Source organism: Oreochromis niloticus, linkage group LG4 (assembly GCF_001858045.2).
Source record: "Oreochromis niloticus isolate F11D_XX linkage group LG4, O_niloticus_UMD_NMBU, whole genome shotgun sequence".
NCBI lineage: Eukaryota > Metazoa > Chordata > Actinopteri > Cichliformes > Cichlidae > Oreochromis > Oreochromis niloticus.
Window position 1 is genome coordinate 21,294,287 of NC_031969.2, and position 14,844 is coordinate 21,309,130.

At 39.4% G+C, this 14,844-nt stretch overlaps 1 protein-coding gene and 1 long non-coding RNA gene across 3 annotated transcripts; one reads left to right on the forward strand and one right to left on the reverse strand.

Annotated features, from left to right (window-relative positions):
- Nucleotides 1-1,207: 1,207 nt before the first annotated feature.
- LOC100710065 (transmembrane protein 235) lies at nt 1,208-7,505 on the reverse strand. Of its 2 annotated transcripts, XM_013274336.3 has the most exons (5): nt 7,132-7,505; nt 7,000-7,047; nt 6,020-6,097; nt 5,432-5,569; nt 1,208-2,501 (listed from the first exon to the last, which is right to left on the reverse strand). In XM_013274336.3, exons 1-5 carry the CDS (start codon nt 7,181-7,183, stop codon nt 2,257-2,259), a joined length of 561 nt encoding a protein of 186 aa, XP_013129790.1. In that variant the 5' UTR covers nt 7,184-7,505; the 3' UTR covers nt 1,208-2,256. The 2 variants fall into 2 exon arrangements, with proteins under 2 accessions (XP_013129790.1, XP_013129789.1); XM_013274335.3 differs by having other exon boundaries at nt 7,000-7,500.
- A 170-nt stretch (nt 7,506-7,675) lies between these two features.
- LOC102082794 (uncharacterized) lies at nt 7,676-14,781 on the forward strand. The gene is made up of 3 exons (XR_266552.4): nt 7,676-7,795; nt 10,228-10,323; nt 11,329-14,781. It is a non-coding gene; the product is annotated as an uncharacterized LOC102082794 (long non-coding RNA).
- Nucleotides 14,782-14,844: the final 63 nt, after the last annotated feature.

A 14,844-nucleotide genomic window follows, 5' to 3' on the forward strand; every position in this document is an offset into this window, starting at 1 on the left:
ATTTTTTTTGTCTAGTGAGATCTGATGTGTTTGCAAAATCTTTTCTTTCTTTTTTGAGCAGTGTATTGTTACTGCTGTTCCAGCAATTATCAAAGTAGATGTTAGTAAAGCACTAACTATCCTGAGTCTGTGTTATATAATCATAACCAATTACACAGAGATTTGACTCTGCAAGGATGCTTTGCATATGAATGAATGCATCTTTTATGGACAGCAGCGTTGCAGCATATTGTTCAGGCATCTCTGAATTCCTCTGAGGCCATCTCCATATCCAGTAGTTTTTTTTTTCTCTCCCCACACTCTTCCTTTTCTGTCTGGGGGCTTCATTTATATTCACAGACTCCACCAAAAGAAAGCACATGCCCACATTCTAGTAACTTCAAGAAGTAAAAGGAAGTAAAATGCATGAGGTTTTGAACTTTTTTGAGAGGGTGTCCTGAGCTAGGATGGACAGCACTAATTATATATACAAATATTTGGCATATATAGATTTTTATTGTGCTTTTTTGAAGGTACACTAACAGAAAAGTCAAGATTTTAAAGCTCACCTATAATCATCATCGCCTTTATGCCACCTGACATGCCGACAATAGTTTTGATTACACCGCATTTCTTTCGTTTGAAATAACCCAATGTGAAAGAGTCTGACAAAGCAAAGTCCAGCAAACAGTCTTGCTGGTTCTGGTTAAGCATGAGCACCCTTTTGAAACAGGCCATATTTCATTCAGGATGGAAGTTTGTTTTCCAAGATCATCTTCCGTTTCCTTGGCTCCACCAACTCCTGACAGATGACATACTCAGGCTGAGGGGTGCTCTTCATCCCTGCTCCAGATGAAGCCATAAGGAGCCTCTCCTGTGTTACTCAGCTTACAGACAGTTTTCTTTGGCCCTACTGGTGTTCAGTTGTGGTTTACTCCGCACAAGAAAGTGATCAAATTTCCTCACAACAACAGATGCTGCTTTAAATAATCAAACTGTCACATAAATCATCACATATTTGTGAAATTTTATTCAAATCACAGGTAATATTCTCCTTTTTAATTCTGTTTGCAGGTTATGTGAAACATCAATCTGGCTTTTCTTCCACAGCTGCTCAGTTATGAAAACATAAGGTCTGTTATGAATGCTTTTTTTTTTTTTTTTTTTTTTTTTTTTTTTTTTTTTTAAAGACAAAAAAAAGACGACAACAAAGTCTTACAGCAAATGCTTAATGTTGTGTTTTTCACAGTGTTCACTTTATTTGAATTACAGAGAAAAGTCTTTCCAGAACAGACAGAATCTCACAATATTGAGTCATTGGCGACAGTAAAGCAGGCAGCGACACATGCACATATTCTTTACTGCTGAAAAGAACTTGCAGTTGCCCCAGGAGTGCACTTATCTTTAACCTCATTTCCATGATTAATGTAAGGACTGGTGGGTTAGCTACAGAAGTGTTTAAGACAGACGCACAAACTAACATTTAGATGTTGCTTTAGTCAAACTCTCAGCACCAAATGACTTGACGTCTACATCATTTCTTTGGAGGTTTCAAAAAGCTGTGCAATGCAAATTTCCCCTGGCATTTGGAAAAACTGTGTAGCAGTAATTCTATTATGAAGTATTAGAAATGATAGAAACTACAGTCTGATACTGTCTAGTCTCCCGGGTGGCTTTTTAAAAGCCTGGTGGTTTACTTTTGCAGAATCAGCAGCGTTTCCACTTGAATGAAGTACTTGACACTACTGATGCACACATGCTTAAATACACTAAACCATATTCGAGTCCTCTCAAGTCTTATCGAGCATGCATCAAACCAATTAAACCATAAAATATAACTGGTCCTTTGCTTAAAGCTTTAGCTTACCAAATTATACAGCACCGAGCCTGAAACATGTGAACACATTTAAAAAAATAAATAAGAAAATAAAACTGCCAATCTTTACAGTAACTACTCGGAAGAGTAAGCTTAGTTTTCATGTCTGGGTTTGATTTACTCTACAACGTCACGGTCTACAAGGACGGTATGGAAAGAAAATGTTACCAAGAGGATAACAAGGCCTCACAGCTAGCCTCTGAAAACAATGATGAAGCAGATGTTCAACAGCATCTGTGTCTACAGTTGCAGTTTTGTAAAGCCAGCTTGCAGAACGGTTTACATTCCTGGCCCCTGGCCTGTGTGACCAACTGTTTTAGTCAACTAAATAAATAAATAAAAACAAGTCGATAAAAATTGAAGCTTTCTTTAGTTTCACTCAGAAACCAGAATGTGCCACTCTATAACATGGCAATGGCTACACCAGAGTCATAATGTCCCTTCATTTGTGTTATTCTGGCAGCCAGCATGAGCAGCAGGCCTGTTGCCACCTCCAGGCTGTAGGAGAGCCAGGCTGTGGCTAATGACCAGCCAAACGACACGTTCACATAGACGAGATTCTCTGGGGCCACAGTTCGCTGGAACTCCTCCATGGCCTGATTGGAGTATTTGATGTAGACGCTAACCCCAGACAAGGTGAAAAGACCTGATGAAGCACAGACAGACAGCTCATCAACTCAAAGGCCTTATTAGACTTTAACACATTCCCTTTTTAGCTGCAACAGAGAAACGGATCTATCAGTGGGAAAGAAAATTACAAAGCGCTTGAGCACTATGATCACCTTTATGCATCACACTTAATCGGCTTTTACAGTTAGGTCATTACAGTAATGACACATTGATGAGCAAATAATACTTCCCCCAACGCATCCTTTGCTCAGTAGACTGTTTAAGATAATATGGACATAAACGTGTTCACGTGTACCAATTTAAAGCGCCGGCCAATTCAAATCAGTCTCAGGAAACGTGCCCACAAAGGCGGCTCCAAATTTAATCTGGCGTTAAGTGTGCTTCTAATATTTTTTTGATTTCTTGTTTTCCCAAACGGACAGATGAAATGTCTCACATAACAATTGCCACAGAGGCGAGCCGACAGGAATAACATCATTAAATGTCAACCTCAAAACACCTCAAAATATTGAGCCATTAAATAAGCAATTCAGGTCGACCTTTAGTCAGACTCAGAGGGAGGGAAAACCAGTCTGAGCAGTCGTCAACTGCAATTAAATCTGTTAATTACTGATGATTTAAATGCAGAAACCCCCCCCCCAAAACAAATAAAAAGTCACAGCTGTGGTCTTCCTTTGCATGTACTGTGGTTAATTTGCACATCAGCAAAAAGAAAGTGTACATTTCCCAAGTACAGTACATTATCTGTGCACCACTTTATGTGAGACTCATGCTGTTACACCGCTGATCCCACACTAGGAATTTACTAAACATCTGTTGAGCTTACTTGACAAAGCAATACTAATTAAAATACCACCATGTGAATGGAGTGAATGCATTTTTTTTTTTTTAAACCTTGAGCTGAGTATCTAAAGAAGAGCATTATTTCATACTGTCTGAGATAGAAATGTCAGCTTTCCTATAGCTCATATTTATAGCAGGTTGCCCCCCTCTGAAAAATCCAAAGAGATTCATCAGTGCTGCAGTATGCAGCGCGAGTGGGATTACGAAGACCTTTACCAAAATATCAAACTTAAAATACGTTGTTACTGCTAATGCACCGAATAAGGGGAGAAAGCACAATGACACACAGACATCCATTATACCCGCTTTCTTTTCCTTTTATATGATCAGTGGTTTTGAAAGTGGCAGAGCTTAGTGCTTGCTGGTCTCCTGGAGTACACACGTGGACAGGACATTCGATAGAAAGCATTAAATTATCTCTGTTTCTATGTGACATTGGAGGTTGAGCATGTCAGCAGCGATGGCACACTGTATAATAAGTCCTATGTCTGTCACAGATTTGCGCATTTACCCTCAATTTCAACCAAATAGAGATTCAATCTCATTCCACTTGAGTTCAGACCTAATCAAATGGATTCTTTGATGGATATTTATGGCAGCTGCTCAACAGCTGAACCCTTCACTAGAGGGGGGAAAAATTACATTTGTGTTACAGTATTGATGACAAAAGCAGGCCCTTCCACCGCCATTTAAGGAAGGAGGGGGGGGGAAAGCAGATTAAGTGTGATTTGTGCATGATTATGACACATTTGCACTTAGATTTTTAGGAGAGCGTTTCTGATTTGACTCTTAATAAGAGCAACTTTCTGCGTAATAGAATTTATCGCAACCAATTTCTGCAAAAAAGGACAGATGGAAAATGACGTCAGAAAGTGCCCACTGGTAATTCCAGGAGGAAGTCTGACTGCATCTTTCAATCAATGACAAGCTCTTCGGTAAATTTGAGCCACTTCATTGTGATCAACAATCAGCCTCCATGCTGCAATCAATTACGCCAGTCTCCATGCTGAGAATGTTTGGTGGTATGGTTTCTAAAATTATGTTCATGCTCACCAGGAACCAGCTTGCAATTCTGATTAATTTAATGCAAATGTGACTGGGAAACACTGAAGCTGTTTTCACACATCACCCCCCCCCACCTTTACAAACCGTGTTAGGAGAATCAAGTCGGTACGCCGCCCAAAGTTATAATTAATGCTCTTGCAACTGGGAGTTGTAGAGATGTGCTGTCTGGATAGAGCGGACAAGAAACAGGACTCACTAGCTATCAATCCACCAAACAATTACCCGTGCTATTCTCGCGTGGGTTCAATTCGACATCCCAGACTTTACTGTCAGGGATGTCGAGTTAAAGAGCATTTAGCACCCGATTAAGTTGGGTTGGACATACAACTAGTTTTATTCCCAGCAAACACTTCAGCATGGTAGAGCTCGGTGAAAATGTTCTTTTAACACGTGGCGCCCCACATGATGCCGTCATACCACCTCTCACCATGCCATTATGTCTGCATCTGAATGGAGATAGTCACGCTGTTTATCGTTTATTCACAAAATCTAAGGAACAGACCGAAAGGAGAGACAGAAGTGCTGCTCACAGCAGTCCAAAAGTGCTCTGCGCCTCGGATCCTTATTTTCACCATTAAATCCCCATCTTCACCACTCTAATAACAGTCTGTGCGAAAAGATCATTACCTAACTCAACTCAATTAAGCTGAATGGGATTTTTAATGTCCGCACAGAGATATTTAATACGTAGCTGCCGATTCGTCTTCTTCGAGATAAAATATTTACATAACTATAATCACCGTTTTCTCATTGGCCATCGGCCAGCTCAAGCACACTGTTTATGTCTATAAAGGCTGAAATTAGATACTACTAGAGCCTCTACTCACAACTAAATCAGATGTGATAGAGAACAGCTGAAAGCACGCTTCTCAGGGTCTCTTGGATGCACGCGCAACGTACCTGTAAGACCACGATGTGTCGCCCACGTGCGTTTTCACGTTTGCTGTGCGTCTTGCACGCCGACATAAACAAGCAAGAGCACACGCTGTGAATCCGGGCTCAGAAAAAGAAAACAAAGGCGATTCTGTGGGGACTTACTGCAGAGGAGAAAGTAGGATGCTGACGCAGCCAGCAACTTTGGACTGGAGGCCAATGAGCTGACAAGTCCAAAGATCCAGCCAAACACCAGGAGGACGAGGCTGAGGGGCAACAAAATGACCACTACTTTGTGCAAGCCTGCAAACACACAAATTTGAAAAAAATAAATATATTTTTTAAAATCAGCGATTTTCAAATTGACTCCCATCATCCAAGGTCCTGCTGATTTTTTGTTCCCATTGTTAGTACTGAAATCAACTAGCAGAGACTCCATTGAGTGCTTCTCCCACAGTGGACAGTTTATTACTGCATTTTATTTGTCAACGTTGCAAGCAGGAAGTGTTCCTGAAAACCCTAACAAAACTGATCTTATCTAGTAAGATCAGTAACAAAAGCACACTTGGGGGGGAACAACCCCCAATATCGTCATGTTTATTTGCAGGATGTGATTAATTGCATAGCATATCTTGCAAATACAGATGTTTTGGGCTTCCAATCAGACCTCTAATCCTTACTGCCAAGAACATACTCCTGTGTGGCTACCATTACCATTTTAAAATGCATCACTTGATCAAGGAACCCACTCACCGACAAGGTGCCTTTCTGCCTCTGTCAGGTTGGACATATTTGCTGTGAAAGAGGGGGTGACTGAACTCCAGTTTGCTCCTGAAAATGTCAAATGAAAAGGTTACACATGACAGGACCAGTGGCAGAGCCCTGGGACTTTGCAAAATTGCTCTTAGGTGTGAAACAATGTGGTTTTAAGTGTGGGAATAGTAGACAATATTAGAAAATAAATAACAGTTTCCCTTTTTGCTAGGGAATCTCCAGGTGAGCACTGCCTGATTAGTTTCATGTTGGATCATTACTTGGCATTTATTGCATGAACTGTGGGTGCCGCCCGCAACAAATAGAACACATCCGGGACCTCAAGCTGGAAGCACATTATATTGCAGCTGTGCCAAAACCATCCTTCACAAGCTCTCCTCCGTCTCCTGTGTGTTCTCCTGCAGGTGGCTGCAGAAACTGGTATGTGTGGGGTAAAAGTTGCGACTGTTAAAAGCCATTTTCCTACCCAAACTGTATTCCACAATTAGAACATTTCTGGCTTCACTTTCACTGCATGAAAATTGAATTTCAGTGGATTCAGGGTAATGTTGCTAGAATTTGAGTAGTCCGTCATTTAGAATATCCCCATGCTTCTCATTTCCAATATAAAGGCACTGGGACATCAGCTTCTCCGTGCATCAAGTTCACCTAAGATTGGAGTGATGAGGATTAAATGAGGGACTGCTGTTGATCCATTAGCCATTAAAGGCAATGTTAAACCTCTGCAGCACTGCATGTAACCAACTAGAGTCAAATTAAGGGATTCTATTCGTGTACCTATTTGAAATCTGCACAAATTAGAATGAGTCTTTATAATCTTTTGAGGAAGCTTCTCAAAATTACCTCTGTGTGATGCAGGGCAAAAGTTATGCGAATATGATGGCTGATTTTTTAACAAGTCGCACAAGCTGTAAAGACCCCAATAACGGCTCATCAAAGATGAAGTTAAACTGACATACCTTCAATAATTCTCCACAGTCCTGAATGGGAACTCAGGTCATCTGAACCTGTGTAGTTGGGTTTGTTCACATCGATTATGTACCAATAATCAGTCCCAATCGCTACGGCGAGGAGGCAAAAACTGAGCAAACCTGTAAGCCCAGCCGATAGAACCACCGGTCCGTACTTCATCGTGCAGCCCATATAGAGCACAGTTTCTCGTCAACGGGAAGATTTTTTTCCCTTTCTTTATTGTTCTAAAATGGGATCTTCAACGATACTCCAAGATTTCAGATGCGTAAAAGCTCTCCAGCTAAATCCTTCTCCGCAAAGTGCCGGCTCCCCATCCAAAAATATAGTTCTAGAGCAAAATAAACAAATTAATAAAAGAGATCCGACTCGGCAATGTCAAACAAAAAATGCAAAGCGAGACAAATTAGACGAGAAAATATTTTTTTTGTCAGTGCCATCGCAAAACACTGTGCAGGTAGGGATCCCGGGCGTGTGCATGGTGGCTATAAGTGCTCCACGATCAATTTAAATGGTCAAAATGCGGGAATACAACAACGCACTTCCGGTGACGATCTTCAAAATAAAACTACATCCGGGGAACGTCGATCGGTAACATTTTGCAATTATATTTTAATTAATATAGATGCCTGTAATATAATAAAGACAGGACAAAATACTAATATTAATAGAAATTAACGATTTAATAAACAAATAAAGTCTAAGTTTGAATAGGTGGAGCAACTTTATAGATGTCGTGAAAAAAAACACGTGACACACACGTGAGTTTAAGTAGGAAAGCCGAAGGTAGGTAATTAAGCTTTTTTTCAGTGAGACAAAAAATGAATTAATGTAACGTCTTCACAACTTCTTGAAATTATACAAAGTAAGCACTGCTGTAAAACAAAATTATGTAAACATGCGTATTCCACACTTCAAAGTTTGAACTCACTGCAGCGAGAGGGTTTGGACAACGCATTTCACCCCATTCTTCCTTGTAAAACTGCTCTGGAGCTGTCAGCTTGCACTGGGGATAGTGAATAAAAGGCAATTTTCAAGTCCTGCCACTGTTCTTAATTGGAGTGAGGTTTGGACTCCGACTTGGCCACTGCAGGATGTTTTGAGGCAATTCCTGTGTAGCTTTATTGCTTTATGTTGGGCTATCTCACCGGGAAATTCTCTTGTTGTCTGCTGGTTTTCCCCCATTTTCCACCACAAAACAAAAGAAAATCAGACCTCTTTGCTCTTGCTTTTCGGGCTCATTGCACACCCACGGCTGCATTCTCATGTCATCCAAATAGTGGTGTAACATATACACTTTCTAATGACCCCGGTCGAATGTAATTGCACACTTCAGGGTAATAGTGTTTCATGGTTAATAAGTGATCCAAGCAAACTGCTTATTTTTTTTTAAATTAATCTACTGTCTAATTAAGAAGACTGAAATGTAAAGTCTGCTCTTATGCGCTTAAGGGAGGATGTGGAAGGCATTTTTTGAAAGGCACTTTTGTAACAAGGACTTTCATCCTATTAATCCTAAGATTATTAGTCATATTGAATACTCCATTGTCTTTAGTTAGAACAACTAAGGAAAGGTAGAAGTCTTCACATGCCATGTTTTTTCTCAATTTTGGAAATTGGTATAAAATCTTTAGTTTATGCATTTACACCCAGGAAAGATAGATTTGTGTGGGCTGGGAAATAAATCTTAATCAGTGCAGTTTTCAAAGACATCGAACCTTGTCCGGCCACTTTGTAGTTTAACTGGCTTTCAGCTGTGTCTCCCTGAATGCACCCGCTCCAACACGTAGGGGAGTCAGAAGGGTACATCTCAATAAAAAAAAAAACACCATGCAGTGAAACAGAATTAATTTTACTTATGCGTTTAGCCCAGAGCGCACAGACAAATTCCTGCATGAGCCACAAATAAATATCAATGTCAGCGTCTTTATTAAAAAACTAATACATCAAGCGTGTTGAAGGCAGCTGAGCTCTCTGCGACACGCCGCGTCTATCTTTGAAAGATTTTCCACTCATCATGATTATTATTGAGTGGGTGGTTTTTAATTAGAGAAATATTGTCAGTTCTGTTATAGGATGGGTGTTTGTTGGAGAACACTTTTCTAATGAGCTAATTTGTCTTAAATATATACGTTTTTAAAAAAAAAGTGAAATTCCATTTAATTGACATTCCAACTAGTTTGTGTTTAACCTGATTTATTGACTTTTGTTCCCTTCGTCTTTTAACTATTGTGTTTATTTGCTGCACCACTTCTTTGCACAATGTCAGAGTCTTTACTGGGTGAAAAAAAAAAAAAAAGGTCATCCATGCTTGTAGCCTAGCCTTACTCCAGAACTGATCAATAAGTCAACTCTGATCCCTGGCATCTCTTAAAACTTCCAAGTCCAGGCACGCTGCACGCACTGTACAAGCAGGGTTGCTCTGCACATGCTGTGTACTGGGTTGGAGATATTTTGCTAAAGTGCTTTACAAATGCATTTCCAAACAAACAGAACAAAGAGACCTTGTGTGCACCTGAAAACCTGAGATAACTTTTTTAGTTCTTTTCCTGAGAATAATGCAAATGCCATCCTGGGTGAAAAGCAGGAATGAAATGTCATGATGTGTCAGAGTTCCTGAGGCTCAGTAATTATGCAATCATTTGAAGGAGTCTTGAGCAGCGGTTGACACAGTCGCGCACAGGTTGGCCTCTTATTCTGGAGACTTGTCAGTTATTTGCTCAAAACCTCTGCAAGAACTTATTACAAGAAGCTATTAAGAGTTTTAATTTGAAAAAAAGAAGCTTTTCTTGTTTTAAAATGAACAAACATCCACCGACAGAATATTCTGGGTGAAACTCTTCATGCTTCATTTAAGTAGTACAACACCACTACTAAACGACTGAAGTATTTTCACCTAGAAGAACAAAAATTGCTCTCTGTCTTTCAAGCCCAAATAGAGTGCAGAGTAAGAGCAAATCATGTTTTCACTTTTATAACAACCATTTCAAATATTCTTTATGCTCTTTTCCTGATGTACTCCATTCCATTTCACAACTGTGGACAACTGTGTTTCATTTTTGACTTGTGGGAATTGTTCTTAGCTTTGATTTTGGTATGCATGCCTTGGTATATAAGCTTTGATACAGCCTAACAGAAAATCACAGATGCCCAGTCGAATGATTTTGGGCTGCTGTCGTGCATATTTTAAGCCTACTATTGCTAATCTGTCTTTACAGATTCATAAAAACAGCATTTGTGAAATTGACTAAACCGCATGTAATGGACTGTAAAGACTGCGAGGGCAGTGTAATGTAGCAACAGAGCTTCAAAAGGTAAGCAGACAAATTCACACCTCCTTGTTTTTAATAAGAGAAGCACCTCTTTCTCCCGTCCAGTTTCTTCTCTCTTCACAAAGAAACCAATATGCCCTCTGCTTCTTTCTCTGCCTCTACCTTAGATCTTCTCTCTGCGTCTCTTGTTGTTCTGAGAACTGACTCTGCCAGGCCTTTCTGTGTTTACCACTCTCAATTTAAGGTTGTTGTCACTCTTGTCCTTCTCAGTTCTTCAAGTTGTTTTCAGTTTCTGGTTAAATAGTATTGATTTTGGTTTTAATGACATTTTTATTTACTTAAATGAATATCCAATAGTTTATGTGTTTGTTTTTTGTCTTCGCCTTAAATTTGCTCGGTCTAGTTTTTGTAGGGTCTGTGCTAAAACTGTCTTTTATTTAGCTCGTCTCTGTCAGCCTTTCAGCTTAAGGTCACAGGGCTCCTTTCCACCTTTTCCTCTTTGAAGCTTTTCCATTGATTGGAGTTGGGCTTGCTCGCTTTAAGATGTTTATGTCTTTGTTTTATGGCTTTATGTCAAAAGTGAAATCGGTCCATTCATAATGAAGGATAAACTGTCTTTTGCTGCATGGTGGATTATTATTTGAAATAACAATTTTAACATAAACCAGTGACACACTCCAGGGCCTGATCAACCCTGGCAGGGCCTCCTTGGATGAGGGTGTCTAGTGACGAATGGCCGAAACACCCGATGAATCCAAGGTCCACTACTGACGATGTGTCCCAAATTTCAATACAATAATTTAGATCAGATCTCTAATTCCTAAACCTAACCAAGGAAAAATGGCAGATTAGCTTGGGTAAAAGAATGAAAGTTGAGGCACACAACGATGTGTGCTGCTGGTAAAGTTTCTGGGCTGCTTTTCCTCATAACAGCCATCCCCCAAGCTTTTCTCCATTTAAAGCAATGCATTGTCAGGGATTGTAACATCTAGTCCTTTTACTGAATCTGTGTGTCTGAATTTGTAACCCTCATATTTAAACCCTCAGCACCGGTCATCTCTGACCTCTTCCCCTCCAAGATGACATCCAATTCAAAGAAACCAAAAGACACTGAGCTGCACAGTGTGTCTACCCTAAAGCCACTGTGTGTATTTGCGTGTTGTGCGTGTTCTCCTGGAAAGCTGCTGCCAATCCAAGGAATTAGCTGAACTTCCTTTAAACTTCATTTGCATAAAGGCTTAGAGAGTCTCGACCATCTGCTTAAAACAACCACTTTGTTTTCTTGTCTAAGGTGTATACTTTTGAGATACCATCTAGCAGATCTAATTAAAAAAAGAAGAAAGCCAAGCGTGTGATAATCTAGCACAAATAAATTTACTGTAGTGTTGCCGTTTCTTTCCTCCAGAACACCGACCCGCATCTAGAACAAACAAAACTGTTGTGAAAGCCTTTCTTTTAGTTTCAGTGTTGCTTAAAATTTTGCTTGCAAATGCTTTCAGAGATCTTTGGCACTTTCACTGATATGTCAGACACAGTGCACAGTTAATATGCTTTGTAGAGATGTGGCTGTATGTGTGTTTGCCTTTGTGTGTTTCTCGGTGCCATTTCTGCCTGTGCAATTTTCTCCCTCGAGACAGACCAGGAGAGAACTGAAATTCTCAGGTAAAAATTATTTTGCTGTGGACCATAAATATTTGAAATCACTAAGGGATGACAGAAGGATGGCAACTAGTAACCTGAAAATGTGGCTGTGGCGAAAACACGCCTTTTTCTTGAGAATGATCTGCAAATGCCAGCTGAACCCACTCTAAAACTCGTGTTTCTTAAAATGGTTAATGAAGGTCATGCCAGTTGCAGAGTGCTGGTTTACTACCAGGTGTTTGTGCTTGTGCAGCAGGATATGGTATTTTCACTGATTATTGCTGCATAGAAAGAACTAAGTGAGGAACACAGTGCCATCCAGTGTGGTGAATGGGAAAATCCTCTTATTAGAAAAATGACTTATTACGGCAGGATCAAGGAGATATTGCACGTAAATTAAATATAGCAATTAGCAAACTTAATACGACTTTATTTAAACTGTAATGCTTTTCATTTGAAAGTAATGTTTGCTGATATTATTTAGCCCCAACAATCAGACACAGGCAGCTGGCATCACTGCAACATCTGGGCTCCCAGATGTAACAAAATATTGACAGTGCCAGCGGCGCTGGTTATCCCTCTACTTCATGCTATTGGAAGCAGATCTGAAATCATCACTGATGGTAAGTGTTAAACTGAAGTAATTTCATGTTTTAATCACAGCTCACCACACTTCTTTGTTGGAGTTCCCCGCACAATGAATTAGTAGTCATAAAAGTCAGATGGCATAATGTTGGCTTCTGATACATTACAATGATGTGGCAGATTTTTACGGTTAGGATTAGGACTCAGGAGCTCTACGCCAACCGATGATCAGCTCACAAAAATTTCACACACGTCCTCTAAGCCTGACCCACAGCTGTAAATCTCAAAGACAACAGTGATATTGTTAAGTTTTTATTGTCAACATTTGTCAAAAATCATCATCATAAAGCAAAGATCATAAAATGATGTCTATATATACATATATTAGATACATTCTAAAATATGGCCAGAGGTTCTCTATTGAGCTGTTACAGATTGTATAGGTAACCAAACTTTTTCTAACTAAAACTAATCCAGATTGCACACAACACAAAACCACTGGTTTAGACATTCTGCTGAAACTATGGTAGATTTTATTACCTTCTGGGAAATATCCAACAAAAATCTACAGATTTAATTGTTTACATTTTTGGGTTGTCCTCTTTAGTGCACAACAGCATCTGTTCTAATTAACTCTGGGCAGCTTGTACCCTTAGCGATTTGTTGTAATCATTTTAGTGAGTCCTGTGAGAGATTTTAGTCATAATATGAAGAGTTTCCAAAAAGAAAAGGATTTTGCTGCTAAGGGTCAACTTCAAGCCAATTATTAGTGCTTCATAAGCAGCACTGGGTAGGTAGGTCTGAGGAAGATTCTACTGATTTATGAAACTTACTAACTTGCTGTTGTATCCAAAGTTAATTAAGAAGATCAGTAAGTTTCAGTGGGAAGTTGCTGGCCTTTCTATACACAACAACTGGAAGCAAAGGTGGAACAACATGTTTTCCAACAACTATAAAGTTTTCTGAAGGAGTTTGCAGGAGCTGGGTCTAACCAGCAACCACTAGGCAAGCAAAGTGCATGCACCTTTACTCTAGATGATTAAATATTCTCTTCTAAGTTTGAGCAAACGGATGGAAAACAAGCATCCTGGAAATCAATCTTTGCAGTGTTTTTCAAAAACATCTGTTGTCAAAATCCATTATATTTTCTTATGTGACTACCCGCATCTCAACATGAAAACAGGACATAACTGGATATAGAGTGCAGTGTAGATTAAGGCCCCTAGGCAGATCACCAGAGAAGCACTTCTGAGTTTACATCAGTTACATTAGAAAGATCCATCCAATACTTTAAATCTCCTCCGACTTAGGTTTCTTACCATCCCCTGCTGTGAATAAATCATAAATCATTTTTCTGCCGACATTCTTTATTTCTAAAGATGTCTGAACTTCTTTGTGTACCACGTATTGTATATGTCTCAATGTTTGCAGTGAGCCTGGTTTTGGTGTTCTTTGCATTTACATTCTCAGCCAGCCCACTTATTTTAAGGTATTTCATGTTTTTTTTTTTTAATAAAATCAATAAATGTTTCATTAAGACAAATGAAAGCGATACTGGTACCAACTATGTGCTGTCTTTAAAGTCAGTGGTGCGTCACCTTTCCTTAGAATGACTCAATGAACGGACTATTCTTGTTGAATGTGTTAAAGTCAGAGCCTAACTCACCAAATCATTTAAAAGCTCTACGCAAATGCTGAGAGGTTTTACATGTCAGACTTTAATAAACATGGACAATGCTAGCTGTATAGCCCTGACCAAACCAAATGTGTTTCTGTACATAGGTAAATGTTTTTGACATTTACCTACATTTACCTATGTATATGACATTGTTTTTGACACTGACTTGTCATTATCTATGTTTTTTTTAAAACTCTTGTTAATTTCGTTCTTTATTCTGGACAGATCTGCCGATATTTTGATCACCAAAGTGTTCTATCTATTAACAAACTCTCTGGGTAGGCTAAGCAACCCAGTAACAGCAAACAGTGAGAGGTGCTTACATGCTTGGCAGTAACACCCTGTGTTGTGACCGGTTGGTATGGCTGCCCTCAAAAATATATGGTTGCATATTGAACAAAGCCTGACTGAAAGAACCGTGACAGCATCTCTTGTCTCCCCATTTGTGAAATTACAAAAAAATGACACATTTTTCACACAGCATGTGTCGTTTGATGTTGGCATTTTTGAAAGACAAAACATCAAAGAAACATCTCTTTCTAAAGTGTTCACTTCTTCCCAATTTCAAAAGGAAAAAATCAAGCAAAAAAAAAAAATAGGAAAACAAAAAAAGGCAGGAAAATATTTTCCAGTCAGTCTGCTTCATATGACCTGGTAAA